Source organism: Drosophila mauritiana, chromosome 2R, assembly GCF_004382145.1.
Source record: "Drosophila mauritiana strain mau12 chromosome 2R, ASM438214v1, whole genome shotgun sequence".
In the NCBI taxonomy this organism is placed as follows: domain Eukaryota; kingdom Metazoa; phylum Arthropoda; class Insecta; order Diptera; family Drosophilidae; genus Drosophila; species Drosophila mauritiana.
This window is the reverse complement of record NC_046668.1, coordinates 20288381-20316341: the sequence shown is the minus strand read 5'-3', so window position 1 is coordinate 20316341 and position 27961 is coordinate 20288381. Positions and strand designations below refer to the sequence as shown.

The 27961-nt window shown below is 42.7% G+C and overlaps 2 protein-coding genes and 1 long non-coding RNA gene across 4 annotated transcripts; 2 read left to right on the top strand and 1 right to left on the bottom strand.

The window, feature by feature from the left end:
* The first annotated feature begins 2121 nt into the window (after positions 1 to 2121).
* On the top strand, positions 2122 to 22933 carry LOC117136983. Its single transcript, XM_033298159.1, has 7 exons — positions 2122 to 2342; positions 2470 to 2613; positions 9498 to 9604; positions 11290 to 11463; positions 15090 to 15244; positions 15323 to 15602; positions 20329 to 22933. The coding sequence occupies exons 2-7, from the start codon at positions 2521 to 2523 to the stop codon at positions 21893 to 21895; spliced, it is 2376 nt and encodes a 791-aa protein (XP_033154050.1). The 5' UTR covers positions 2122 to 2342; positions 2470 to 2520; the 3' UTR covers positions 21896 to 22933.
* On the bottom strand, positions 5190 to 8055 carry LOC117136985. 2 transcript variants are annotated; one of them, XR_004459123.1, is made up of 3 exons: positions 7013 to 8055; positions 6817 to 6902; positions 5190 to 6272 (listed from the first exon to the last, which is right to left on the bottom strand). It is a non-coding gene; the product is annotated as an uncharacterized LOC117136985 (long non-coding RNA). The 2 variants fall into 2 exon arrangements; XR_004459122.1 differs by having other exon boundaries at positions 5190 to 6902.
* A 278-nt stretch (positions 22934 to 23211) lies between the features above and the next one.
* LOC117137000 lies at positions 23212 to 24496 on the top strand. The gene is made up of 3 exons (XM_033298185.1): positions 23212 to 23413; positions 23484 to 23723; positions 23779 to 24496. Exons 2-3 carry the CDS (start codon positions 23522 to 23524, stop codon positions 24402 to 24404), a joined length of 828 nt encoding a protein of 275 aa, XP_033154076.1. The 5' UTR covers positions 23212 to 23413; positions 23484 to 23521; the 3' UTR covers positions 24405 to 24496.
* Positions 24497 to 27961: the final 3465 nt, after the last annotated feature.

Sequence of the window (27961 nt, the reverse complement as noted above, 5' to 3'; positions counted from 1 at the left end):
AATGTGGTGCATGGAAATATCTGCAGTTTTTTATATCGAGATTTTCTTTTAGATTTAGATTTGACATTATTATGGTTCTTAACTACAATGCTGCAAATTTCCCTTAGCAAATACTTGACAAGATTTCTGTATTTCATATTAAATTTGGGCGACTCACTCTCCTATGTCTTCGAAACTTAGCCGTCCACCGCTAATTACCAGAAGCTGAATTTGAAGCTACAATTTACGCGTTTATCTTTGACAGGCAGCCGCAGAGGGGGCGGGTAAATGAGGCGTCACTGTAGGAGGCATTTCCATAGAATGTGTATTACATAATGAAACGCTGATAAATTAAACAGATTTGTTAGACGCCATCTCGCCTGTCGCCTTCGGCGATTTCCATCAGCCAGGACACCGACAACCCAACCCGCACGAAAGTGTTACCGCCCAGCCGACCGCCTAATCCTTCTTGATTTCGGCTTAAGGAGCCCACAGGACAGGATAGGGATCGTTGGTATCCTTGGATCCAGACCACATGCCGCGCGGGCGGTGACGACATGGGCTGCTGGTTTCAGTGGTTCAGGATGGGTGGTTCCGTGGGTTTGCCTGCAGCTAAGCTTATTGAATTTCGTCAAAATTCTGACGTACGTTCGCGTGTATCGATTCGCACAAAGGCGATATCCTTTGGCTCCCCTTGCTCCATTCTCCATTGCTCTTGTGGCTTCGCTGATTTAATCTAAATTAAACTGCACGATATTCGTTTAATTATATCCTCTTTTTGATGTTTGTGTGTGGCAGCTTTTGCATGAAACGTAAAAAGCTTCTCTCATATTAATTATGTGCCCGATTCAATTAGGGGGTTGGTGGTGGCTCAGTATATCCTTGAAGTTCGTTTAATTAGGCTAAGCACTCAATGAAAGCCAGGGCGCAAAGGCGGAAGTGAAAGACTTTTTCCAACACCCTTTGTGCTCAACTGTACCCAATAAATGTACTTTGTGTATTCATCCCGCATTTGTCATTCATAATTTAACTAAAGAACGACAGCAAAAAGTTACGCAAATAACAGCAAAACAATCAGAGAAATGCGAATTGATAAAAACTGCGAAGACAAAAAAATGTTGGTCACGTAACCTCCTTGTTTGCCGCCAGCTCCCAGAATCCCAAAGAGTTCGCTTCTCTGATTAAAAAGTTGGGCACAAGAATATTTTTGCATTATAGGCGAAAAGATCCTCGGCAAAGGACATGCACTCGCCTTTGGGGTAATTTATAAGCCAAGCCACACAAACACTCGACGCGAAAACTCAGCTCTCGACACGATTCTCCTTCCGAATTCTCAGTTCTCTCCTCGGTTCTCCTCAAAGGTCTCCTCAAAATTTTACGCGCCTTGACTGCTAAAGTGGGCGCTGGAGGGGGCGTGGCAGGACCTTCTCACTTTTTTGGTCTTTGTCACAGTCAGGGACAACGAAGTCTGCGTCTTTTGCATGGGGTGAAGTCCCTTCGCTAGAAATAAAGACCGTGATGGGGTGGCATTGTTAACAGCCAGACTTGAATTACAAATTCAGCACAATGTCCTTTTGTCATTTATGCATTTCGCTGTATAAATTAAGCACAATGAATAGGAACGGCCGCAGGAGCTTGCAGCTGGTTCTCTGCTCCTTTAGATAAAAGCCCAAGTTAGCGGCGGCTGGAGATTAATAAGCCTAGTCCTGCGGTTAAGTATGCCCACATGCAACTAACTTAGAATCCCTTGCTGGGATTTGCAAAAAGCACCACACACGATAAAATCTAGAGCACGACTTTAAGTTTTCATCAACCGAAATGAGGAGATAAAGGTTCAAGAGTGAATCCCATTGTTGGGCAATTTGGGAGTTCATCAACAAGATTCAAATCCGCAGATTACATACTGAATTTTTGTTATAAGCTCATTACTACATAATATAGTTGTATCTTAGTATAAATCGCACATGACACAGAAATGTAATTTGTGAATTATATTATTATCTGCGTTGGAATTGTAGTTTTAATATCCTGGAAAATATAAACTAATTTGTTAAAATCGTCTTTCTTTAGGTGGCAGTGGCAGCGGAGGTGGAGGCGGCGGCGGAGGAGGCGGCGGTGGAGGAGGTGGGAGTGGCAGCTCCTCGGACGTATCGAGGGATCACTGCAACAAGACGGTGGACATCTTCGAGGACATCAGCTCGCCGGAGGTCAGCAACCAGAACGTGGGTCGTCCGCTGACCTGCTGGTACCGCTTCCGGACGCTGAAGGGGGCGCCCCGCGACTTTGTGCTGCGTCTGCGATTCAAGAAGTTCAAAGTGGGTCAGCTGCTGAATGCGACCCACTGCGAGGGCGGCTACTTGCAGGTGGGTGTGGCCAGTGGCCGACTCTTGATTTATTGGCGCCGCATGTGTCGCGGCTAATTTATATCGTGGGCTAAGCGATGACGTACGCGACATACTAAATCGAGTTTTCCTGCACCCATTGTTGCAGATTGTTGATGGCAATGCCAAGACGGATGTCTCGAATCGCCGGGAGCCCGGAATGTTCTGCGGGGAGGCGGAACAGCCGCAGACATTCATCAGCGAGACCAGCTATGTGAAGGTGCTCTTCCACACGGACAACTTTACGGATCAGGTGAGCCAGCAAGCAGGACACTTTCTTTCGCCATCTCGGCCGGGATCTCGGTGGGACTTTTCATTTTTGTGCTCCAGCCAGGAGAGAATTCCAATTACTGCCGGGGCAACAAAGACGGGCATCCTTGAGGTCCTGCCGTCTGTTGTCTTTTGTCGCCAGAGTCTTGCCACTTACACTAATAAACAAAAGTCCCCTTTTCCTGGTTCCTTGCATATTTCTCGAGCCTTAGATATATATCTGCACCGAGAGAAATTAAGGTTTTGCAATGAGAATGAGTTTCAAAAATGGAGAGCTCAAAAGGCAAAGTAATCTATTCGGCTAGATCTTTTCTTATTCGATAATGTGTATGTGTATAGTCGGGAATTGCATTATTCTAGATTACCTTTAGGATATTATAACCATTACCCATTAACTATCCATTTAATAGTCATAAACTTAACTTGATTTTCCCCCAGTGTGCGCGTATAAATGTCTGTATATTTATATTTATCACATAATTTAAGGAAAATATTACAGCACACAAGTCTTGGCAGCCTGTCTTCGCCCTTTTCACTCCGTCATTCTCCAACCAGCACCACCCGTTCTGCTTTTCCCGGGCCGACCCCCATCCTTGCTCCCTGTTGGCTCCGCTGCTTCTATGTCCTGACCCGTGTTGCTCTATCTGCTCGGTTGCATCTATGCAACTCACTTTCGCACTTAGCGAGAGTTATACACACAGATACTCCTGCCAGCCTGTGTGGCTGTGTGTGTGCATTATTTTTCTATTTTTCCTTATATTTATTTTTCCCCTTTTCTGTATTTTTGCATGCATTATTCAGGAGTGGGTGGGACGTCTATGGCGAGGGTGGACTGCACTGTTGTCTGGCCTCCGTCTGTCGGCGTGTCCTGCGTCCTGTCTCCTGCATCCTTTTTGGCTGGCTGGCGCCGTCAGTCTCCTCCTGCTGATATATATATATATATATATACCCAGCAGATTATATATACAGACGCATATCTATGTGAATTTTTAGCTCACAACTTGAATTCTATTTAGCTTTGCCCCGTTCGCTTTTCGTTGCTATTTTCCCTCAGATTTTCCTCACTATTTTTTTGTACTTTTGTATTGCTTTTTTGTCAACTGCTTGGCTGCCGCGTTTTTGATGCGGTATTTGCATTTATAAAATGAAAGATAAGTTCTTTATGTCACATAAAGAATTTCAATATTTATAATGAAAGTTTTTTCCGGCAAGGGCGGAAGGAGGACCCTTGATATATGCATAGCTTGCAAATGGTAACAGATGGAGGGAATTTATACCCAAAAAAAGTAAGACAATAAAGCTTGTTATTAGACGGGAAAGTGGCAGAAAAAGCAATAAATTGTTTGTTGATTTTTAAGGAAGATCTGCAAGGATGGATAAATATGTTTCGTTATTATAAGCATAATTAGTTGCATTTCTAACGATAGTGTGTGAATAAGGCAAAGTTTATACAAAATGTATACTCCTCTCAAGCGGAGCATTTGCACATGCCAATACTCCAAACCAATTTCCAATCTCACCCATTCCATCATAATGATATAGCCTTCAAAATCACATCCCCGTGAATATCCATAACTCTATTCCGGCCTTCCTGTTCCATTCAATCCCGAAGTCAAATAGTTGCCCCCTCTTTTCGCAGTGCGTATTGGATGCAGGCGATTGGCTTTATGGCCGGGCTTACAACAAGTTGCATGGATGTGCAAACACAAACAACCGACTAAAGCCATGAATGAGTGCTCCAAGCTCCAAGCTCTACGCTCCATGCTCCATGCTCCGTGCTCCACGCTTCGGAGCAGACAAGCTGGAGAGGGCGGCAGGATTCGGGGTCCTCCGGCAGGACAGGACACCCTCCAGAGTGTGTCTTATGCACACCTTAATGGAGTCATAAATATTTATGAAAACTCTCCAAGCTCGCTGGAAGTTGCAAGTTGAAAGTTGGCGGATGCTGCGCTTTGTATTCTTTTTTTTATTTTCTGCTTTCTGTTTTTGCGTTAAGCAGACGAGTACTTTTTACCACTTATTCGGCGCGAGTGCGTCGGCTTGGAGGAAGGGGCGTATTATTATTCAGTAATAAATAAAAATAAGCGACAGCTCCGGCAATGTAATAACACAATTTAATGAGCGACAAGTCAGCATCGCCCAGTGGCGGCGGCAGAGGAAACGAAATAATTTCGCATTCGCATTAACATAAATTCCATGCGAAATAAATCAAAAATAATTTCACAAAAACGCGACGCCAAAGAGCAGGCGGCAACAAATCAGTTTGAAATTTTAATTTATTCGAGCGCAAATTTGTCAGGACATTAACGGCAGGACGACCGTGGAAATCATCGGCATAATCTCCACTGCCATCGCCATCATCGTCATCGTCATAATCAAGCGAATCGGGATCAGCAGAGCATTCAAAATCTGCACAGAGAGGTTCCAAAAAATAATATTGGAAGTAATAACAATATTGAATATAAAACTATGAATTATAATTATTATAAAACATAAACAGTAAGCGAGTTACAATCCCGTGGCCGAGGGAGGAAAGCTTCCAAAAAAACGACTGAGTAGTTTGTGAAATGAGAATAATTATGAATTCTTTATTACAAATATGTATGTGTATCTCCCAAATATCTTCGTCAGAGTTCGTGTTGGCGATCTTCGTTGAACTTTCGCTCGGCTCTCAGTTGCAGTACTGGGTAGACCGAGAGAGGGGGTATGTTAACTCCTCCCCCCCCAGTCCGAAGAGAAGGCCGTAATGGGAAATGGCCGGATCGGAGCAAGGTGATTAGGCGGCGTGTTGTTGGTATATGCCACGAACTCCGACGATATTTTGAATTTAACAGTTTTTTTTTTGAAATGGGTATCTTAATGTTAAACATGAGTGTTGTGTATATAAACGTTACATCTAATGCTAAAGTTACATTTTGTTCACTTAATTTCTATATTACCATATATTATTATTTGTTTCTTATGAAATAACAGTTTATGGATAATGTTTAGTTTACTGGCTAAAGGCTATCGACTACTTTATTTACGTAATCAAAGTGTCTAAATTGAAGCTATTCCTACTTTATAATGAATAAGTGTTATTTCTTGATAAAGTGGGTTTTTATGTTACTTAGTTTGATAATAATATATTTATTAAATAGTGCTTGTCTTTCTTATGTTCCTGCCACTTCCCTTATCTCAGATAGACCAGATCCGCTTCTTAGCCCTAATCTGCCCCTAACTGTATTACTAATGTTGGCTTTTTTTTCTAACATTTACACGTATTGGGAAGAAATCTGTATTTTTGTTTGAAAATAGTAGTGAATAATTATATATTAAGGTATGGTTATGATATGTGTAATAATATGTAAAAATAGGTATATTAATAATATCTTTTTGTTTAGGGAAAATTTTGGGTGTTAGGCTTGTTTTGTTTTCGTTTGTATATTAATGTAGTAATGTATTATATTCTGTGATGCTATGTATATGTATCTGTTTGAATGTGTATTATATGTGTGTATTCTTTTCAAAATAAAAGAAAACCTGTATGTGTGTGTCCGTTACGCAGTTTCTTCTTATCCTTGTTTCCCGGTGCTTAGTATATGTCGTTCTTGTAGTGCTGCTGTGCTTCTATCCACCTTTTACTCGTGTTTTCGACTTTAGCTGTAATACATGATTTAAATAGCTATTGAATAGAGTGTATTTTTGTTATAGGTTAGTGAACATGTGACAACAGTAGGCGTTAAGTTGGTTTTTTTTTTTTTGGTTCTTTTTTTTTTCTATACATATATGCATTATTTTTCTTGAATTAATTGAGTGGGTTTTTTTTTGTTTGTAGTGCGTGGTGTGCAAAAAGAATTCGGCAAGTGTACGGCGTCAAGCGTCGCGCCGCCACTCTGGCGCGACATCAGCTTTTGGCGGTAGCCAATGTACAGTGATGCGTCGACGTCGCTAGGGTTATACAAGCGGCGCAACACAAACACATACATGCTTACTTGATATTGCCGAAGGAAACTGTATCACTGTGCAAATTTTTTTTTTTTTCCTTTTTTTTTCTTTTTTTTTGTCTTTTTTTTTTATTTATTAGTATTATTATGATTGTTATTATTATTTTTTTTTTTTTCATGTAAATGGATAAGTGAAAACGATCCCGGTGCCTTATCAGCGATTGATGTGCACATATTCGGTCGTTAATCACACAACTTACATTTATTTATTTATAACCCACTGTGAATTAGATCCCGTTGCCTCGGAGGCGACTGATGTCCAAATTCACCTCCTGCGCAGCAAGTTCTGTATTTGTTAAAAAAATTTGTGTTCATGTAAATTTTTAAGTGAAAACGATCCCGGTGCCTTATCAGCGATTGATGTGCACATATTCGGTCGTTAATCACACAACTTACAGTTATTTATTTATTATTATTTATTTTTTTTTTAAAACACTTGTGTAGGAGGTCCCGTTATATCGGAGGCGATCGATGTCCAAAATTTATTCGAGTTCTGGTCACAACGTAGTCTAATATTCGACTGATCTCGTTCTTTACCATTCTCTTTTCTGTTGTGCACAACGGCCAACACTCAGCGGCAGCGACGTCGCTCTGTCGCCGCGCCAAACGGTTGTTCTCAGAACTATAGAGACACAACAACCGTTCGCAGTGCGAATATAGGCTGATGTAATATTACCATAGTGATGAAATTACCATTCTTATGAAGTAACCAAAGAGCAACCAATATTCTCGCACACACCAAGCGCTCTCCGACACACAAATGGTAACCATACACAGTAGTTTAACATGTCAGAAAAAATTTTTTTTCTCTTTTAATTTTTTTTATTATTATTTTTTTTGTTGTTGATTAATTTACCATTTGTATGAGTTAGGGTGTATGGATGATCCCGGTGCCTTATCAGCGATTGATGTACACATATACGGTCATCACACACAGTAACTCGTTGGTATAATTGTTGTAAATTGTCCCGCACAAGCGATCCCGGTGCCTTATCAGCGTTTGATGTACACATATACGGTCGCCTGTGAAGCAATTTGAACTTGATTTCGTTTGTTTCCTTTGTTTTAATTGCACTTGCACGTTATTATGTTTTATCCAATTCCTTTCTATTTCACCACTCACTAATAAAATCCCCACAACCACTGCCGTCACATGTTCAATACCTCTTTAGAATTAGAACGATAAGCGTAGTGGGCATTGTTAATCCCTTGTCCGTTGACCGGCTGCGCCAGTTACAATCCCGTGGCCGAGGGAGGAAAGCTTCCAAAAAAACGACTGAGTAGTTTGAGGTGTGAAATGAGAATAATTATGAATTCTTTATTACAAATATGTATGTGTATCTCCCAAATATCTTCGTCAGAGTTCGTGTTGGCGATCTTCGTTGAACTTTCGCTCGGCTCTCAGTTGCAGTACTGGGTAGACCGAGAGAGGGGGTATGTTAACTAGCGCGCTACTCTTGGTTTAACAAACGAAAAATGAATATTTTGAGCATATTTGACAGTAATGTTAGGTAGATAAATATATATTCAAAGGACTTCTTTATTTTCCTCGGTGTAAGCCCACATATATAGACATCTGCATAAATATACTGCTGCCGAGCAGGGTTATCTTTGGGGTGGCCAGAGCGGATGGGTATCCACGTGAGCAGCATCTGGATATATCGAAACGAGCCTGTGTCTGCCATTGTTCACATCGTTAAGTGGCGCTAACGTCATTGACGCCGGTAACGCATTTAATATTGACATGTGCATTACGCCCCTCCCTCCCCCTCCTGCCGGGGAACCTACCCACTCAGTGCAACCAATTCCGATCCCCCGGCGCAATCCTCCAACGATGGAAAATGACCAACGAGGTTTATGTGGCCATCATGGCCGGCGGAGCAATTTGGGAACGGGGTGAATTGATAGCCATGACGTTGACTTTGCGGCAGGTGCAAGGGAGGCGTGGCGGGAAGGGGCGGGGCATAAGGAAATCGCTTTTGCGGCTGTCCGTCGATAATTTCGACTTCGATATCCGTAATTGAAATGAATGTATTTTGGGAATGGCGCAGCATGAATTCGATTAGCAACCAAATCGAATCAAAGCTCACAAATTGGCAATAATCATTGCTTTTGTTTAGCGTATCGAGTTGGTCGTGCAACAAATATTGTTTGCTTTTTTAATGTTTGCCACTTTCCAAGCGAAAGACACTCATTCGAAATGGTATTGTATCAATAGAAGAATAGAATTTAAGAACTTAATAATAGTAGTGCATTTAATTTTTAGTAGTTTAAAGCAACTTTAAAAGCTTTAAAAACCTCTTTGAAGATGGAAACTCACATAATAAAAGAGCAGCCTTGAATAAGTTTTAACCATTATTATTCTGGAATATTTTTTTACAGGCATCTTGGTTCGTTACCCTTTTGTAACCCCCGTGTTTTCCCCCATTTCGCCTTCATTTCTTTTGGCCATTTCCAGCTGCGTGGGTTGGGTGCGGCTTGCGGCGATGGGGGCTTGGCAGCTGCCTACGTCACTGCAGCACGTCATTAGCGCTGATGAGGCAACGGCAACCGTTGCAATGGAACAACAGGCAAACAGGATGGCAGAGGCTCAGGGAAAACTCGGAGTCTTATGTGGGCGTTGGTGGCAGGGCAAATGACATTGCACATTTCCATGCGGCATGCCATGGAATGAAAAGAGGGCGGAAAAGTGGGTGGAAAGGGGGGCGGGGCCAGGGCGAATCACGCAATTGTCTGACGCCGAGCCAGGCTGGAGGGAAATTGACAAAATTCATCAGCGAGAACGGGCAAGGTGGGCGTAGCGGGGCCACACACTGCGTATACGTGATTTTCAGCCATTGTCCACTCATACCGCTCTTTTCTCCCTATCTCCCCATTGCAGACCTACTTCACATTCGATTCACGCGCGGAACAGCAAACCGAAGTCTATCTGCGATATGGCCAACATCCGGAATTATATCCAAATCGTCGCGGCGAAGTTGTCCAAGGGTGAGTAAAAGGCCAAAAAGAAAAACCAAACGGGTAATCGAATGGGTTTCCAGAGAGGCTCTTTTGGGCATTGGATCTTTTATATCGCTGCGGCGCTAATTCAATTTTATTACTGAAATATTGAGCTAGGCTGGGCATATTTTTGAAGGCTCGCTTCTGACAAAGGGACTTGTCTTCGGCTCACTGGCGCATTTCATAATCATACACGAGTCGGAAAACAGGGGGGAAAATCCGGCAACAGAAGGTCGCATTAAATTGAATTACTTGTGCTTTCTGCACTGCGGCAAACATAAAATTCGCGAGCGGGAAATCGGGGGGATTTGCGCCTGAAGGATGGCTGAAAAAGTCGGCAATTGAAACCGAAGAGAAGAATTCATTTCGTTGGGCACCTCCCACCCGAAATCCTGACAAAAATAAAACTTTGCAGACATTAAATTTTATTTGATTCTCCTTTTTCGAGTTGCCATTTTTCCCCACGGCTCTGCCAGTCTAACTTTTATCTTAATAAAATAAGTTGCAAGTTTTAAGCAAAGATTCGGCCGAAAGTAACGAAGCGGGACGGAATATGCTAGATTTACCCAGATGATATTTGTGCACATGCACGCAAGTGTCTGGAAGGAGAAAAGTCTGTGAGTATAAAGTTTCGAAGTAGGCTTTTTCTCAAAGAACTTGCAGATGATACTTGGGAAATGAACAAATTTGAAAATGAAATAGTAAAGCTGTTATAAATATCTTTTTAAGTATATATATAGTGAGCACATATATGTGCAGATGTGCATTTTTATAATTTACGGCATGATAAATGTATCATTTAACACTATAATTGAGGGTTCAGTTCAGTTGAGAAGAAAACACATAAATTATAAATTTGAAACCGTGTCAGAATATCATTTTACCCAGCAGTACAAAGGAGTACATCCTTACAAACGAAACGTATAATTTAAATGAATTCAAATTAAAGCCAAAATCCTGTTTTTAAATTGATTATTTTTTTCCCATTTAAAGCCATTCTTTCGCGGAGAATATTTCCCTTTAACTGGCGTCAAAAGCTAGCTTTTCAAGACCCCATTAAGGGCGACCTCGAGGACCCTCGTCCTTGTGGAATGGCTGAATTCCCGTTTCGTATCACCCACATGGCCAATATGATTTTTATGCTAATTTTGCGGTCACGCGCCTCGGCAACCAAGCCAAAACGCAAACCCAATTGAAGACCAAACCAAAGCAAATTGACAAAGACAAAGAGTGAAGGGATAGGGAGAGGGACGGGGTTGTGGGAAAAGGGAATAAAAATGGTAATCATATTTGCGCTGGCCTCTCCTTTGAATGATTTTTCGTTTGTTTTACTTAAACAAATTGAAAATTATACGCACAAAACGCAGAACGAATAAAATTTGAACACAATCTTTTGTTGTAATTTACAACAATTTTACAAGCCTGCAAAAAACGCACATTTGCAGGAGGGAAATTGGCGAGGGAGTGGAGCAGGAATTTCCAAATCAGTGAACACAATTTTCTGGCTTCCTTGACGCAGTTAAAGGAATGGGCCAACGAACCCGAAAAGTTCCAAGGATCATTTAGGACGCCTCCTGGGCGAAACCTTCACCGGGGTTCGGGTGCTATAACCAATTTGAAACAAATTAAATTAAATAATCATTGCTTACATATATTTTATTTTTCCCCAACAGCTCCTACTGCGAACGCGAGTATCGGGATTGTCGCCTGCAGACCTGCTACGTTCAATCGCCCGCGTATCCTGGCCTATATCCTCGGGCTCTGAATTGCCGATATAAGTTGCACACTCGCCAGCCATATATCAAATTGTATCTGCAGAACGAGCAGTTTGCAGTGGATGGTCAAAGGTGAGTTGCCACATCAAATGTAATAATGTAATGATGGCAAAAGCATCACTCCTAATTCAATTTTATTTTAATATGTTATGTTCATTTAATTAGGCAAAAACTATTACAATTGGATTAGTTTTTAATTCCAAATTATAACATAAAATAATCAGAGATATTCTAACTGTTTGCGCAAATTATAAAGCCATCAGAAGCACGTTAACAAAGTTTATTTTATTTATGCAAATGTATTTCACATCCATTTATCTGCGCCTTTTTTTCCGAATCGAAATTAGTGTTAAATGCAACACCCTGTAATTTGTCATTTTGGCACGCCGACTGCACAATCCACAGAATTCGACGACATTTTGGCCAAAAACAGTGTTGTTGCCAACGGTTGTGTTGTTGTAATGCATTTGGCATGCTGACAATGACAATTTGACAGAGCGTTCGTCGCAAAAATTGGCACCAATTTGCTGGAAAACGTTGGCGACATGTCCTCGGCTTGCATTTCCACCGTATCTATCTGTATGCGTCACTTTTCGAATCGGATTCCTCCCGCCCTCTGTATCTGTGACTCTGCACCCGTCTCTGTATTTGTGTCTGGCGAAATTGGCTAAAGGATTACGTTTTGAGTGAGGTTGCCCTCGATTGTGGCGAGCAAAGAAGGGGGAGAAAATGCTTGCCGTCGTGGCTGTCTCGCAATATTAATGCCAAAATGATGAAAGTTTCTGAGGAAGGGAGCGATTCAACCCACCTTTAAAAGCATATCATTCCCAAAATGCATATTCATTCAATTTGCCATAAGATACTTTTCCATAGTAGGATCTGCAGTTGCAAATACCTAACAGGGATATGTAATATAACAAAAAAATATGAATTTTTAAACTCAAATGCAAATTATTTTCGGCTTAAATCAGAACCTCCATATTTTAGTAGCATCGACCCTCACCCAAGTGGGCAAAAGTCTCCTGGAATCCTTGCCCGTCCTTTGTCGCGCAAATACAATTTACATTTGCTTAACCAAAATGACCTTTCACAAAATATTTGCTTTATCATGGACTCGGCGTAATGAGGGTGGGTCAAATCTTCTTACCCCTCGACTCATTGGGGATTTAATGGTTGGGTGGTAAAAACCTTCAGCTTTTAACACTTTGCACATTCCGAGCACAAATGGCCGGCAGAAGTGGCCGAGTATCTTTAAGCTTGTTTGATGTGCAAATTCTGGAGTCAGCATACTTTCGCCTGTCCATTCCCATTTTCATACCCAATCCCCCGTCCGTCTCCGATTTCCCAGCCCAGCACGTGCACATCAGGCAACAGCAAGTCGGAATTAGATAAGCAACATTCAATTTATTTTTATAGATTCAATTTGAATATTTACCTTTCGAAAAGTCCTTTGGCAGGAGGCAAGAAGCTGAGGCGGACAGACGCATGTCAAAGTTGCCAACTTTGAGCTGGGTCCCCAAACTGACTGAAAGGAAGGGGGTGAAACTGGGGGGAACTCGAGCTTAAATCCGCCCAAAGTGTGTATTAATTTGCAAGTCTAAGTTACTTTCGGCCTGCAGGAAAGGATTAGACAAACAAACCTTTGCCAAGGAGCTAATCATGGTGGGATGTTGGCATTCTAAAAACTTTTCCCCAGCCCCGTTCGGGCAGGGTGCTTTCTGCAGATGGAAAGTTATTTACTCTGGCATCGAGTTGCAAACAGAAAAATACTGCACCTTGAGCATCGTTGTTGAAGGTTAAACATGGGTTTAGAAATAGCACCACCAATAATCAAATATTGAAGTTCCTGCCAGCAGCATCCAGCGCTCCACATCTAAACAATCAACATAATCCGCCAAATCCGCCTGGTAAGAATCCGCCATAAATCCAGTTCATAAAACCCGACCTGGTCGGCAGCTCCCAGTTTGAGAAACGAAATGGATGCCGAGTCAGCGGAAAGCAGAAAGTTGCCTCGTGTGGCCGCTGTTTTATAAATCACTTCAGTTTATTGCACAGCTCCTTCGGCTGTCAAGGAATACAAGCCACAACAACATTCCTAATTCCTTAGCGCTATACCAAAAATATTCTTGCCATCACAGCAGAAAAATTCGGTCGGCAAAACTTCGACGGCCGGATGCCAAACAAATGCAAAAGTCATCGAGTAAAAAAGTTTTTTAATATGCCGAAATTATTACCAGTCAGTTGATGTTTTTTTACGCTTCGCTTTTCCTTTGCTCTTTTTTTTTTGATATGTGTGCTGGGCGAAAAACTTTTACCCCAGACTAAACAGCCATTTTCCCTGTCCCCTTCGTCTTTGTAATCAACTTTCTGGCCAACAACGCATTTATTATCAATAAGTTGGATTAGCTCTTCGCAGACTCGGGCAAAAACTTGCTGACAAAGTGATTAAATTGACTGAAACGAACCGACTAGCTAATAGAAATCTATCTTTCTGCTTCGTATAGATGGATATAGATACAAAAGTTGCTCAAAACTTTGCTCCAAAAACTTTCTTGCGATTGGTCAAAAAAAATGGTATAGAATGCAGGGAAGGCGGAAAGGCTCAATGAAACTGTCAATTAAATTGGTATTTTTGTTTCACTTGCCAAATCACATTCAACTGCCTTCGGCTGTGACTCACTGAATCGGTCTCTATTTGATTAAAGTTCAGTTCGTAATTGCCAAAGTTGGCTTTCAATTAGAAAGTTCACATTCACACACACACGCGCAGGTGAGAGGCATTTCATTTGCCTTTTGAACTGCCCACCAATCAGTGTGCTCCGCCAGGGGGAAGTAAAATTGTGAATCCCCGTCATCGTGGCCCATCATCAATGGACGGGCACAAAGGTCACTTTGACTGGACCCAGTGCTCAGGGTTATGTGCTATTCGACCAGACGGCCGGCAAAAAATTAAAAGCATCCTCGACTGTCTGACGCAAGAAATTAGAAAAGGCTTCAGAGCAGACGCTTCGGATTTTCCGCAGCCTTTTTTCTTGTTTTTCTCGGAGAACTTTCTTTTTTTGCAAGCCTTTTTTTTTTGCTTCCTCGGGCTGGCAAAGTGCAAATGAATGTCAAGACCATGGGCGTAGTTATGAAGCTTACGAATCATTTATTCAAGTCCATTTTAAAAGCATTTGCCAAATGGAAAAGTCGACTAATCTGTCTACGTAAGACTGAAACAACGTAAAGTTACATCTGAACTTTAAGTAGACTTAAGAAGAGAATAATCCTAAAAATTACTGTACGTTTCAGAGTAATTATAATAATTATAAAGTGTAGTATCATATCAATATTAATCCCTTCCTTAAGCTGCACTAAAAAGTCAGCAATGACTTCATGAAAATCAGTTAAGGTTTCAACTCAAAAACTCCCCTTTTTGATCGCGCCCCTGTTTCAGCAGCATTTTTTCATGGATTTCCGCCAGGCACTAAAAGCATCAGCACTCAGTCAGTTATTCAATTGCCAGCCTCACTTTTTATTCCCTTTTTTGCCTTTTATTTTCTTTGTTATTTGTGGAACGTGAGTTTTTTAATTGTTCACTTTTTCAATTTTTTTATTAAATTGCTGGCGTTGGTGAAATTAAATTTACCCTTTCAACGCTTTCATAAACGCAACAAAGACAGGCGGCAGTAATCATAAAGTGACCATTCATATTGCAGGTGTGAGAATGTGATGACCTGCCCCATCAGGCCGATCGGATCTGGTAATGAGCACTGTCCCTACGACTGGTTGGCCGTATACGATGGACGTGATGAGCACTCGCCGCTCATTGGGAAGTTCTGCGGCCTGGGCAAGTTCCCGTTCAGCATTATTGGTGAGTAGCAAGGCCGTGTCCTGTGCGCACAGGACACCCGTGGAGGGCCGCCATCTAAACAATTTGCATATCCGACAGGCACATCACAATACATGTATGTGGAGTTTGTGACTTCGCCGGCGGGTCCGCTGCTCAATACAGGCTTCCATTTCAACGTTGGCAACTGGCCAGGTCATGTGGAGACGGCCGGGATCAAGCACGGCGTCTGCGACTGGCTACTGAGCTCCGACTCTTTAAAGGACAGCAGCGCCAGCGAGGGCATCTTCCTCAGCATCGCCCACTGGTATCCGCCGAATACGTCCTGCAGCTACCACATCAAAGGACATGTCGGCGAAATTGTGCGCCTTTATTTCCCCAGGTAGGCATTTGGAATCTCGTTCATTTCATTGGAAAATTTCTCTGGAATGTTTAGCTAGCAGATATGTGGTAGCTAGAATTGGCTGATTACTGCAGACATTTGAAAATCCTATAAGAATGAATCTTTAAATTTGCAACAATAACTTTATCGTATTGAAATACATTTGCAACGAAAATGAGCCATCGATTCTCCAGGTAGTGGTCACAACAAAGTTGCTGACAAAGTTTTGGTTTAATCAAAAATCAAATAACTTTCAAGTTCCTTTTTAAATTATCATGTCTGCGAAAACATTTCCCAACTCGTAGCACGACTCAAGATCGGGGTCACCACTTGCCATTTTGCGTTTACAAGTTTTTCCATTAAAATTTCCATTTTTGAACCAGTTAGCCCGACAAGGACTATCCAAGTTGATCCCTCTCCGCAGTCCAAAATCCTTTGGCCGGCCTTTTCGCTACAAGTGCAAAGTTTTGCGGCTATGTGGGCGGTTTGCACTTGCTCCGGATGGATTTCATCCCTTCTTTTCCTGGGACAATCCTCGGGGTTCCTCATTGCGCTCTATGCTGTAAGCGTATTTTAATGAAATTTTCCGCAAAGATTTATGTGACATTTTAATTTAACGTGTTGAGCTGGAGTTGTTCTTTGTGAGAATACTCACTCGTATATAAATCCTAATATATATATACATTTTTACTTTGTCGCCATTGTCGACGATTTCGGTGTCTGGAATGTTGCTGCGCAAGTGTCTGAACTTTTTGGCCAAGTGTCGCATTGATTGTGCATTTCATTTTGAGTATTTTCCACTGAATTTCCCACCAAGAGCTACGAAATATTTTATTGTGCTGCGGTTTTTGGCTTTGCATGCCACAACGAATGGCAAAGACTACGGCGAAGTTTTTCCACTCACTGACACTTTGAGGGCACATCAATGATTGCGAGGGAAACAGAATAAAGGTGGGAGTTTTTAAACAGATATGGTAGATAGGGGGGTACATCTTAAATTACTCTTAAGAATGTGCCCAAAATAGGTGCATCTTATATAGAATAAAATAATTAATTACTTAAAGAGAAACATAAATAACCATTGAGATCTCTAAAGACTTCTATTTCATTTCCATAACATGGCATGATTTAATTGGGGATTGGTTTTGAACTGACGTTTAACTGCCTCTATGTCTATCTCTTAACGTCTATCTTCCCCGTAATGCCAAGTACTCCCATTTACACAAGTTTGCTTCAAGTAATCCAGCTGCAATTGCAATGATTCCGGAGCACCTCCTCCGCCTGAAGAACCCAAACAACCTCTTAATGTTGCAGCCCTCTGTAATTTATGCAGAAATTGTTACCAACATTGCCAAGTTTTTGCTGGAAGCGGCTAAAGAAAACTATGTGTACAGGGCAAACATCACAACAGCACATGGGGATGCTGGAAAGATCGGGCGGAGACTGGGGCTTTAAAATATCAAGCAAGTTTTTGCCAAAAGATAAATATTTATGTCCACCTACAGAAGGAAGGAGGATTTCCAAGAGAGCATCGAGTAACCATCGTAAGCCCATTGTTGCTGGATAACAGGGCAGTGGGAAAAGTGGGCGGAAAAGCGGTTGGGATGGGGGCACTGGGTGCTGGAAAAGTTGTGCGCACGTTTACACCGATTGCCATTAAGAGTTCAGAAGTGGGCAACATGATTGCGTGATTACAGTGCACAAAATGCAACCGAATAGGGTAAGCAATCGAAAGAGAGAGCTGCACGCTGGCCGAAAGAGATGGCCAATGCTACGTGGCTTTGGTGGTTTTTTCTTTTTGGGGAAAAGTTCGAAGTAGACGAAAAATGCAATGGAAAACTGCGTTCGGCACAAACCTACCTATCCCGCTCTTCTGGCCAAGTTGTTGCCCTTGTGCTTGTTGTTATTGCCAACGTTGTTGTGGTTGTTTCGTTTTTTGTTTTTTTAACAATTTGTTGTTTCTGCAAACTTCACTCAAGTTGCAACAACAAGAGCGGCAATAAGAAATAGAAGGATATAATGATCGGAACATAGAATACCCTTACATATTGGGGGAGCATATGACAGCTGTAACGTAAAGTGATATGATCTTTCTGCTAATATAACTAATAAGTACCTCCTATAAGAACAGTTGCCTGTATCCAATCAATAAAATAAATAACAATGTTTGAGATACATTTCCTTTCTATTGGAACTTAGAAGCGAACTCAACATCCCCAGCAAGGATATGCCCAAACAGGCAACCCATTAGGAAGATTTTCTCGCAGTCCGCTTCGTAACTGTCAGTTTGCATTTACCTCGTACACCTTCCCCTATTCTTTCTGCCCCAGCCTCCTGAAAGGATCTCCCCACCTGGGAGTGTGGGAGCTGTTGTCCTGCTGCCTGTCGCAGGAGTCTCGAGTCGCAAGTCCTGGGTCCCGAGTTTCGAGTCTAGACGCTGTCGACATTGTTTCCAACAAAGTTGCTCATTTAAGTAACATGTCATGGCTTTGCCTTTGCTTTCCTGGTTTTTTGTTTGCTCGGTCTTTGTCTACTACCTATCTGCTACTCCACTGCGATTTTTCCAAGTGAGCTGACCAGATGTTGAACTACTCCTTGAGTATATTGCACTTAAGTTTTCTCCCCAGAAGTGGGGGATGGATAAGCAATCCATTTGCTTGTGCAGAGCACACACTTTTCCCAATAATGTTGCGAATGGTCGAAGGGAGTTGCCGTGTTCAACTTTTACTAGCTACTAACAACTCATCAGCGTCTGCTTCACTGTGCCATTATCCGATAGATTGTGTTACTATTGTGTATTAATGTCGACTATCATTTGCGACTTCCTATTACATTGCGACTAGAAGCAGCAGGAAAGCAATCATTGCTTGCTGAGGTTTATATATCTAAGAGACATTCGTAGTAATGTCCTTTGGTTTGAATTCTTATTCTCTTCTAGTTACGCTTTAGATATTTTGATTATTGTATCTTCTATTACATTCAAGGCAGTAATAAACTCGACCGCTTCTACCCCACGGCAATCGCCTGAATAACAGAAATAAAATCAATTGTAGTCATCCACCATGTTTTTTACCCTACTAACAAAAATCCGCTTGAAATGCACAAGACATGCCGCACACTTGGGCTATTTATAAGCCTTATGGCCACAAAAACTGACGCTCTGGGCTTTTGGGCACGGCCCCAATCGACTCCCATATGCACATAACCAGGCTAACCAGTTGACAACAATTCCCGCGATCCCTGGCCCACCACCGCCCCCAAAATAACCCCGCCCACCGATTCAGCATGGCGGAAAACTCGGACCGGGAGTTCGTAACTCGGCCCTACACACAGAAAAATCCCTTCCCAATTCCTTATTCCTTTTTTTTTGGGATTGCATATTTACTTATTTAACATTTAGTTTGTTTTAAAATACCTTTTTTTGAGGCATAGTTTATGACCCAGAACACGAAGATTTTTGCGAGTGTAGCAACTGGAATTGGGCTAGGCTGCAAACGGATTACGAGGACATGCCGCAGGGTGTTGGGGCTTACTTTTCGACGACGCGTACGTGAATGACGGTATGGGCACGTCGAAAAGCGCCGAGAAGATGCCGGGGGTTATGGGGATATAGTTGGGTAGAAAAAATAGTAACTCTGCTCCATTATGAATAGTGAGGGGCGAGACTCACGGGCATAAAAAACAAGAGCGCAACCAAATGAAATTTGTGCCACACTGCTGCCTGCCAGCGACGCAGATTAGGGGGCGTGGCAGGCGCCTACGTCCCTGCGCCCTTCCTTCAAACTGCTGATGATGGTGATTTTTCTCGGCCCCCAAATCCTTCCTGTTCGTGGCACTTTTTCCCAACTTTGTGTGAGTTAATAAAATGTTGTATTATGTCATATTTTCGGATAGAGCCAAATGTAATTGCATAGAATGTATTCACCGACTCTGAATGGCAGTTATATAAAAGGATACACGCAAATTCTAAACAGTAGTCGGGTTATAGAACCAGTTTGTGCACTTTGCGGAATAAGTCACTGAGAACGATGATTGAAAAATATGTGCAAAATGATTCAAGTGTTAGATTACGGGTAAACTTAGCAGAATTCTATTGCAATTCATTGTAGTTAAGGTATTTCAAGACATTCTCAACAAGAAGTGCACTTGTACTGACGATTTCAGTCGAACTTCGCTGAAAAGCCCTTTGATCTAATAAATAAACAATGTCGCCTTGATCTTTTCATTTCCGCTGACCAAACTTGAGTTTCCACCCCGAAGACTGCAATCACATCAACTGGCAACGTAATGCAGGAAAACTGCAGAAAATTGGCCTTCCACATCAACTCCTTTCAAATATCCTTGGCGCTCGCCCATCGTTTTCGCCAGCCTGCCACAAATAGTTGTGGAATGCAATTTGATGGAGGCAGAAATGCAACTCACATCGCGACCCCAAAAACCCAAACGAGTCTACGTGTGTGCGATAGAGAGGGTCGCAGAGTAAGAGGGAGACCACCAGATTTACCTGTTGGCAGGTGGAATTTATATTAAATTGTAGGGCGTAAGGACGCGGCCAGAATTGTGGTCTGGCACAGTGCCAGCAGGGAAGTGAGGTGCTTGTACCATTATGCTGGGCACTATAGCAATAAAAGGATGTCAGAAAAATCTTAACAAATTAGTCTATGGATTATATACGAACTAATTATAATTACACTACAAGTAATTATTGATTTAACGTATTTTTCAGTTTCCGCATCAATCGGATCGAATCACCGATTTTGAAGTACGAAGGAGACTGCGGAGAGTCCCTGACCATCTACGATTCCGACCATGCCGATCCAGCCCGGATTATCAAGACCTTCTGCGACACATTCTCGCGGCCCATGGAGAAGGTGGACTTCGTGAGCACCAGCCCCTCACTGTACGTGCAGTTCGACTCGAAGACGGGCAGCTATAGCGGCAGCTCACTGTACTACTGGGCGCACTACGATTTCTTCAACAATACTCGTTTTGGGGACCCAGTGCCAAACACCCTATGTGACGAGGTTATGTATGCCTGGAAGCATCCAGGTGGACGTCTTCGATCGCCCTTGAATTCACTGATTTTCAAGCGAACCGGCGGAAGCGATGTGCGCTGTCAATACAAATTTGTGACCGATCGAAGACTGTATGCCCGAGCCATAATCGAAGTGAATTCTGTTTCCTTCAAGGAACTTCCGTATAATAGTAACGCGTGCACTCGGTGTCACGAGGAGCGAGTGGATAAGCTGGTGATCTGGGAGGAGCGGGATAAGTACCAGAATAACCTGGCCTGCTTTTGCGACAACATCCCCAGAGCGGTTAGAGTTATATCCTCGGCAGATCAAATGAATCTGGAAATGATTGTGCAGGGCCAGCATGCCATTACCTCGTACTTCAAGAACCCGAATCCTCTCTTCGAAGCTACTTATGAGTTTGCCCATGGTCCCTTGTGCGGTCCCATTACCCTCGGACCCTCGCCAGATGGGGAACTGGTATTCCCCTACAAGAAGGCTTTGGCCATGGTATCGGGACCCATGGCACCGCCAGAACATCATTATCGCCGAGAGAAGTGCATTTGGGAACTAAAAGTAGCCGCCCAGCGGGATCTTTGGCTAAACTTGGAGAAAGCTCGCTTTGCAGATCGCAGCTGCGATAGTGCCAAGATCGAGGTCTATTTGGCGGGTCGTCTGGAGCCCCGATTTGTGGTTTGTCCCGAAAATATATCCTTAGCCAGGGATTTGCCTATCCTCACCACAGCGGAGTTGGGAGCCACCGGTGCCGATCAGGAACCCCTGCCCGTGCTCATCCAGTACACGGGTGATGGTCAACCAGGCCGAAACATTTTCCGACTGGTTTGGACGGAACTCTTCCACCTGCCTCGCAATCCGGACGGCAGTCTGGCTGCCTCCCTCCTTCAGGATGGCGGCTGTGATTTCCGATGTCCTGGAGACACTGAAGTCTGCATTCCGAAGCACTTACTATGCAATGGAATACCCAATTGCCCAAATGTGACGCATACTTCGACGTTGTCCCAACTCACACGACATATTGAGTGGAATTTGGAGCAATTGGGATTACTCCACCATGATGGCGACTACCAGCAGTTGGTGCTGCATGATGAATCCCCCGAGATCTGCCTGAAACGCGATCTCAGTGAGTTGCCATACGGAAAGTTATCCTTGATAGCCCTTGGACTGTGCCTCATGTTCGCACTGCTTTTCGCGATTCTAAGAAGGATGTGCAGAAGCTCGTCCTTACACCAAGGAAGGCATCATCTGCAAGAGGATTACTAAGCACCTAAACGACAAGAGTTCTGTGAACCTTTTTTCTAATTTATTTGATCAATACTTAGATATTACCAATCTGATATCCTGGGTTTTGTTAAATTCTTAAAACTGGCACTCTCGCCTTAATAATTAATTATATTACAATTTAATTATTTTGAAGAATTCAACCATTACGTTATGTTACTAGCCCAAGAACTGTATGTTTTTTTTTAATGCATTGCATATAGGATCCCCCTTACAAGTATTTATGTAGCTCTGACTAGTGGAGTCTATAACTTTCGCTCTACGTGACATATAATGAAAATTAATTGCAAATAATTGTACGATAAAAACTATTAAAGCCCTCAAACATATAAATGTTTAAAAAACACTCACAACATGAAAAGAACTTAAACTGCCCTGAATAAATTAATTAAAACAAAAAATTGTCACGTGATAATTGTTGAAAGAAGCGAAATACTTTAAAAGCGTAAAGAAACTAGATTTTAATTAAGGTAGACAGGTAAAATGACAAAAACAAAATAAAGTCGAAACGAAAGCAAACATTTAATTCAAAGTAAAAGAATAATTAAAATAAACAATTGTTGGTGGTTTTTATTAGTTATTATACCGATAAAATACAATATGAATATATTGTACTATTGTTGGCAAATTGTCAACCGAAACATACATATATATACATGCATATGTATATATGTACGATATACATAATATAGGGTATATTTTTTGCACATAGATTTACCTAGTCCATAATTGAACGAAGAACTTCCCCCATGAATTCCACAAATTGTGGCAGAAATTTTAGAACGAGGAAACAAAAACCGATAATTCCCAGAGAAATTGTAAATTGAAACCAAAAATGGTTCTAGCATATAAGTCTATATAGAAATGGAATCGGATGAATAAAAGTGGCATTGCGGATTGCAAAATCAAAGTCTTGTTCACATCCCCCATTGATAAATTGTTGACAGTAAACTCCTCACTGAAACCTAAACGCTCCTTGAAATTCTGCACCTCTAAGGTACAGCTGTCCCCAAACCACAAGACGAGTGTAAAAACCCCAAAGACAGATATAATCAGGAATGCCCCAGAAGAAATGAAAATCAATGCCCTTAAAGAAATTAAAATAAATTGGAAACTAGGACACATATTTTAGTGTACGTCAGAATTAAATGTAAAAATAAAAGAACGAAATCGAATAAACTGAAAAATTGAAAAACCGTTGATTATGACTTTAGGGTTCTGCTCCATTTTCCCAAGTTGGCATCCCCCAAAAACGACGAAATGCAGCTCTGCGTGAAAAGGATTGCCGAAGAAAGAGAATGGGAGGCAAAGGAGAAAGCAAATGTCATCGAAAGGGAAAGACGAAGAGGCCTGTGAAACGCGAAGAAAATCCACCTCATCGGCGCTTTAAATGTCAGCTGGCCCAAAGGCAAAAGTCCCGGACCTCTCAAAGCCTGTCAAACAAATCATCGTGTCGAGCTGAGCAGAACGTCCGGAATACGGCAACGCGAGTGAAATTGTGTAAATCTCTAGACCCAAAAACCAACCAAAAGTTCTTCACTGCTTACTTCTCGCTTCTTTGCTTGGTTAGGATACCCGAATATCTATATTGACTCTAGTGACTCTAGAATGGAAAGATTTGGTATTCCGCGTGGTAAGCGTCCCCGAGTGCAAGTTTCATTGGACGACAAGGAGCGAGCCATAGCCCGAATCCGGGGTGGTGAAACCAAGGCCGGAATATCCCGCGAATTGGGTGTTCCGGAGTCCACGGTTCGCGGTTGGGTGAAACGAGCTGAGCAGCGGATGGCCCGAGACACAGTTAGCCAAACGGGTGAGTGCCGCATGGGATAAATCTGAACTATACCTATAGCATCATTACCAAACAGGTACTGCCAACTATCCCTCAATCCTGGCCATGACCCTGGCCAAACCGCAAGTAACCATCAGCACAAAATCGTCGGCATCGTCTGTGATTTCCAAATCATCATACTCATCGCCACCGCTGGATTTGAAACCCCTGAAACGGCCGCAGAAACGAAACATTAATGGTCATCCGGTAACACGCTCCCAGGATTCAGTAGAGGATTCAGCAGCTACATCCATCCCCATCCCCGTTCCCATTCCGATGCCCCTTCCTGTGCCGCCAATGGTTTCGCCTGACAGTGAGCAACAGATGAGCGCTTGGTTGCATATATTCAATGCTGGAATTCTGAACTTCACTCTGATTGCCTCCGCTGCAGTGCTTCAGGCTCGCTCGCGTGGTTTGTCGGATCGCCTGCCGTTGTGGGAAATTATCACGGATTTTGTCGATGAAGCCGAACGTAATGTGAATGTAAACGGGGGTCGGTACCTCGAGGTACAGCCGGCGACAGGACACGCGAGTTCCAGGCAACGCCCAGTGCGAGTGCCCAAGAAGGTGAATTCGTATCGCAGGAACTCCAAGGCACCACCGGCTCATATTACCGCCGAAGATGACGAAGACTCCTACACGGACGCCGATGTGCCACACTGATCTCCCATGGAATGCTCTGGGAACGCACTCTCTGGACAAGAAGGATTAGAAGAGGCTATTAGCATATACATAAGATATTTAATCCTTTTTTTAAAATGAGAATAAATACTCTCAGCATGAAAGTATTCCGTACAGTTATTTTACAAATTATGCGATGAAATGCGATTTGAACACTGCCAAATCCTATTAGAGCTCCATCAAAATATTCGCTATTAAACACATTTTTTAATCAGATCACCAGCCGTGTCAAAGGAATTCGCTGGTCAAATCCCTCGAGCGGTTTGCAACTCCACAAAGTTAACACCCACGCCAAGTTGCTCTATGGATTGGTGGTCGAACCGAAAAGTTTACTTCAATGGCCTTATCGATATATGCAAATAAAACGAAATGCCAGTTGCTGTCAGTGGGATTATGTTGTTTAAAGCAAATAATTGCATTTTAATTAGCAGCGAAATAAGTGCGATAATTGGCCTTCAGCCGGTGAGACTGGAATCGGATTTCTGGCCGGGAACCGAATAGGTGGCATGAGTGTGGGTCTGGCTGTGGCAGCGTAGTGTATGAATCAGATGCGGCTGGCTTTATTAACCATATTATTATTTCATTTCGGTGCGTGTCATGCAAATTTCTGCGTTTCAGCCGCTTTGCCTTTGTTGCTGGCTGTTGCTGGTTCGCCTGCCTTTTGGCCGAGTCACGTAATTAAGCGGTTTTATTTGCGGCTTTGCCGCACATTAATTGGTCATGTTAAATGTAAAATTTCATTTACGCAAAAAAAAAACCGAAACGTTTCCATTAATGAAATATATTTAATTTTTTCCTGCTTGTGTCGCCATATTTCAGCATATATGAAAATGATTTTGAAGTGGATTATTGGTTAACTCGACTGGAAACTCTTAGTTTTGTTTTGCCAGTTTGGCTGTCGGGCCATGTGGCTTGGTTTCCTGTATTTAATTTTTTCGTTTTAGCTGTTTTGCGCATTTATCATTGACAGGAACAATTAAAGTGTTGTGACAAGGGCAATTGGAATAGTTGTCTACGCACAAAAGAGTTGTTCAGTTAGGCAGAGATGTTTTTTTGCACTGATTCCAATGAAATTATGATGAGACTTAATATTTAAAGTTATATTCCAGTTAAATGTGCCGCTTTAATGTAGCCACCCACTCGCAGGGCAGGCTTTTCCATTCACCTTTCACACAGCTCCATTAACTTGGCTAACATCCTGGCTATGGCAAATACCAACCACAATCAGAACCGCAGCAAACGGGCCAAGCTAAGCCAGTGGAAATGGCCAAGAAAAGGCCTCGCGATTATCCGCACAGTTCATCGACGAGGGCGAGAGTGGCTTTAACATAAACTTTTTCCATTTTCCTTGCTGGCCATAAAAAATATGGATAAGGGACAGGCCTTGGCCTCCATGTTAGACGGAGAATTGGGCGCCAGAGCCTTTTCCGGATTTCTTTTGCGATTTTCCCAATCATTTTCGGCATTTTAATGCATGGCAGGCCGGAAAAGCCTACAAGGCAAAGTCGAAGGCTCTCCTGCAAACGTGTATCAAAGTTGATTATCGTGGAATATTTTTCAGCATGGATTGAGCAAGAGATTTGTGCTTGTGGCCTGACCTGATTTGCGGCCCAAATCCTAAGCCCTGGGATTTGCGCCTAGATTGGCCATCACCCTGCTCGCACCTGCTGCTGTTTGCGCTCCAACTTTGATGATGAACTTGTTGAGGAAAAGTTGGCCAGTTTTCGTTGGTCGGAAAATGCAACTTTAATGGCCACGAAAACAATAAACGCTTAATGGAACACGACGGCCAAAGATGCGGCGTTCGCAAGGTGCTAGAAATTGTGTGTTGAAACGGAAGCGGAAACGGAAATCATATGGCGCACGGCACTCAAACTCCCGCACACAGCTGCAGCTGCCATAAAGGTGCTTGGCTTTTATGTCCAGCCGGGGAAAGCGTGGAAAGTGCGAAGCAGCGAGAAAGAGCGGCGAACTTTCGCCCCCTGCACCCAGACCCAAAATAAACGCATTAGGTTTTTGGAATTGGAATTGCGGTTGCAGCTGCTGGCAGAAGCCGAATGCCCAACAAGTCATAAATCAAACACGTTTAATTAAACTTTACGCACGCCAGTCCCCACTCTCCTCCCTCCACGACACCCCACGTCCTTCGCCAGTTTCCACCCGCTATCGCTAGTAGAAGAAACTTTTCGACTCCACACTAAGTAAAAATGCAATTAGAATTGCCAGAGGCCAAAACGACTCGAATGGAAAGCGCCGATCTGTGGAAACGGCCACGCCCCCTGCTCGTGCCACCCCTTTGACTTCTGGTCACGTGGCGGTACGTGCATAACGGTTACTTGCATTGGCGGAATTGTAAACTAGCCTCAAGTATCCCTAAAGTTGAAGTGCACTCGAAGGTGGTGCTATCACCTAAATCGGTGCAATTGCAACCAGCTGCTAACGGTTGGTGTGGGTACAAAAAATGAATGAAAAAATTTAGTAGTTTAAAATTTCTGTACTTTCATTTAAGATCTTACAAATGAAAAATTTGGGGGAAAAGAAAATTAAATGAAGATGGAAAGTGCGAAAGGGAGCACTTCCACTACATAGAGCCTTTGATTGGCTACTAACCAGAAGATCCACTAGTTTCTTTCTAAAAAGTGAGTAATAGGAATTGAAGATAGTCTTCTTTTAGCTTAATAAAGGTTTTGTATTGTATTTTAGGAAATCCACTCATGTAATGAGCGATTCCTAGTTTGCAACAATATTCTGCTTCCACTTAATTCTTGTATATTCTTGTATATTCCAAAAGAAAGCCACAACTTGTTAAAAGCCGCACAAATGCACTGGCAGAAACTGTGAATAATGTGGCAAACTGTGAGCTAGCCACCTCTGCCTTGCAGTTATCATTCGGCACTCAGACCACACCACACACCACCCACTTTAACAACCAAACCACCCAACCACCCAACCGACCAACCGCCCACCGCCTGTCATTGCGAAGGAAATCACGCAATAAACTAGCGGCGAAAACAAAACTTTAACTACTTTTTCCGCTGGCCGCAGAAACTCAGTGGGAAAACTTTTTTGAAACAATACAATTTATATTTATGCGCAGAGGCGACGGCGATGACAAAGAGGGTTTCGGTTGGAAAATGGTCGGAAGAGGGGGGCTGTGTTTGCGACTGACCCAGAAAATGGGCGGCTAAAGAAATGCTGGCCAGGATTCTGGCAAAGAGCAAGGAAGCGAGCCGAGGCAAGCTGAGTTTATTTTAAGTGTTGAAAATAACTTGACCCACATTTGTGTGGTTCCCCTATTCTGGACTCGCCCACCCGCTTTTCCGGGTGTTGATAACTGTTTTTCCGACCTCCAAATTCCCCGCAAACTCCTCGGAAAACTTGTCCATGTCCATTCAGAGGGCTCAATGTTGGACGAAGCTTAGTCCGAAACTATTGCTAAAACTTTATAACAAATTAATTGCATTTTAAGGGCATACAAGAACCAGGGATGCACGAAATATTCAAATTTTCATTCGACTCACTGGACTGTGAGGAAAATT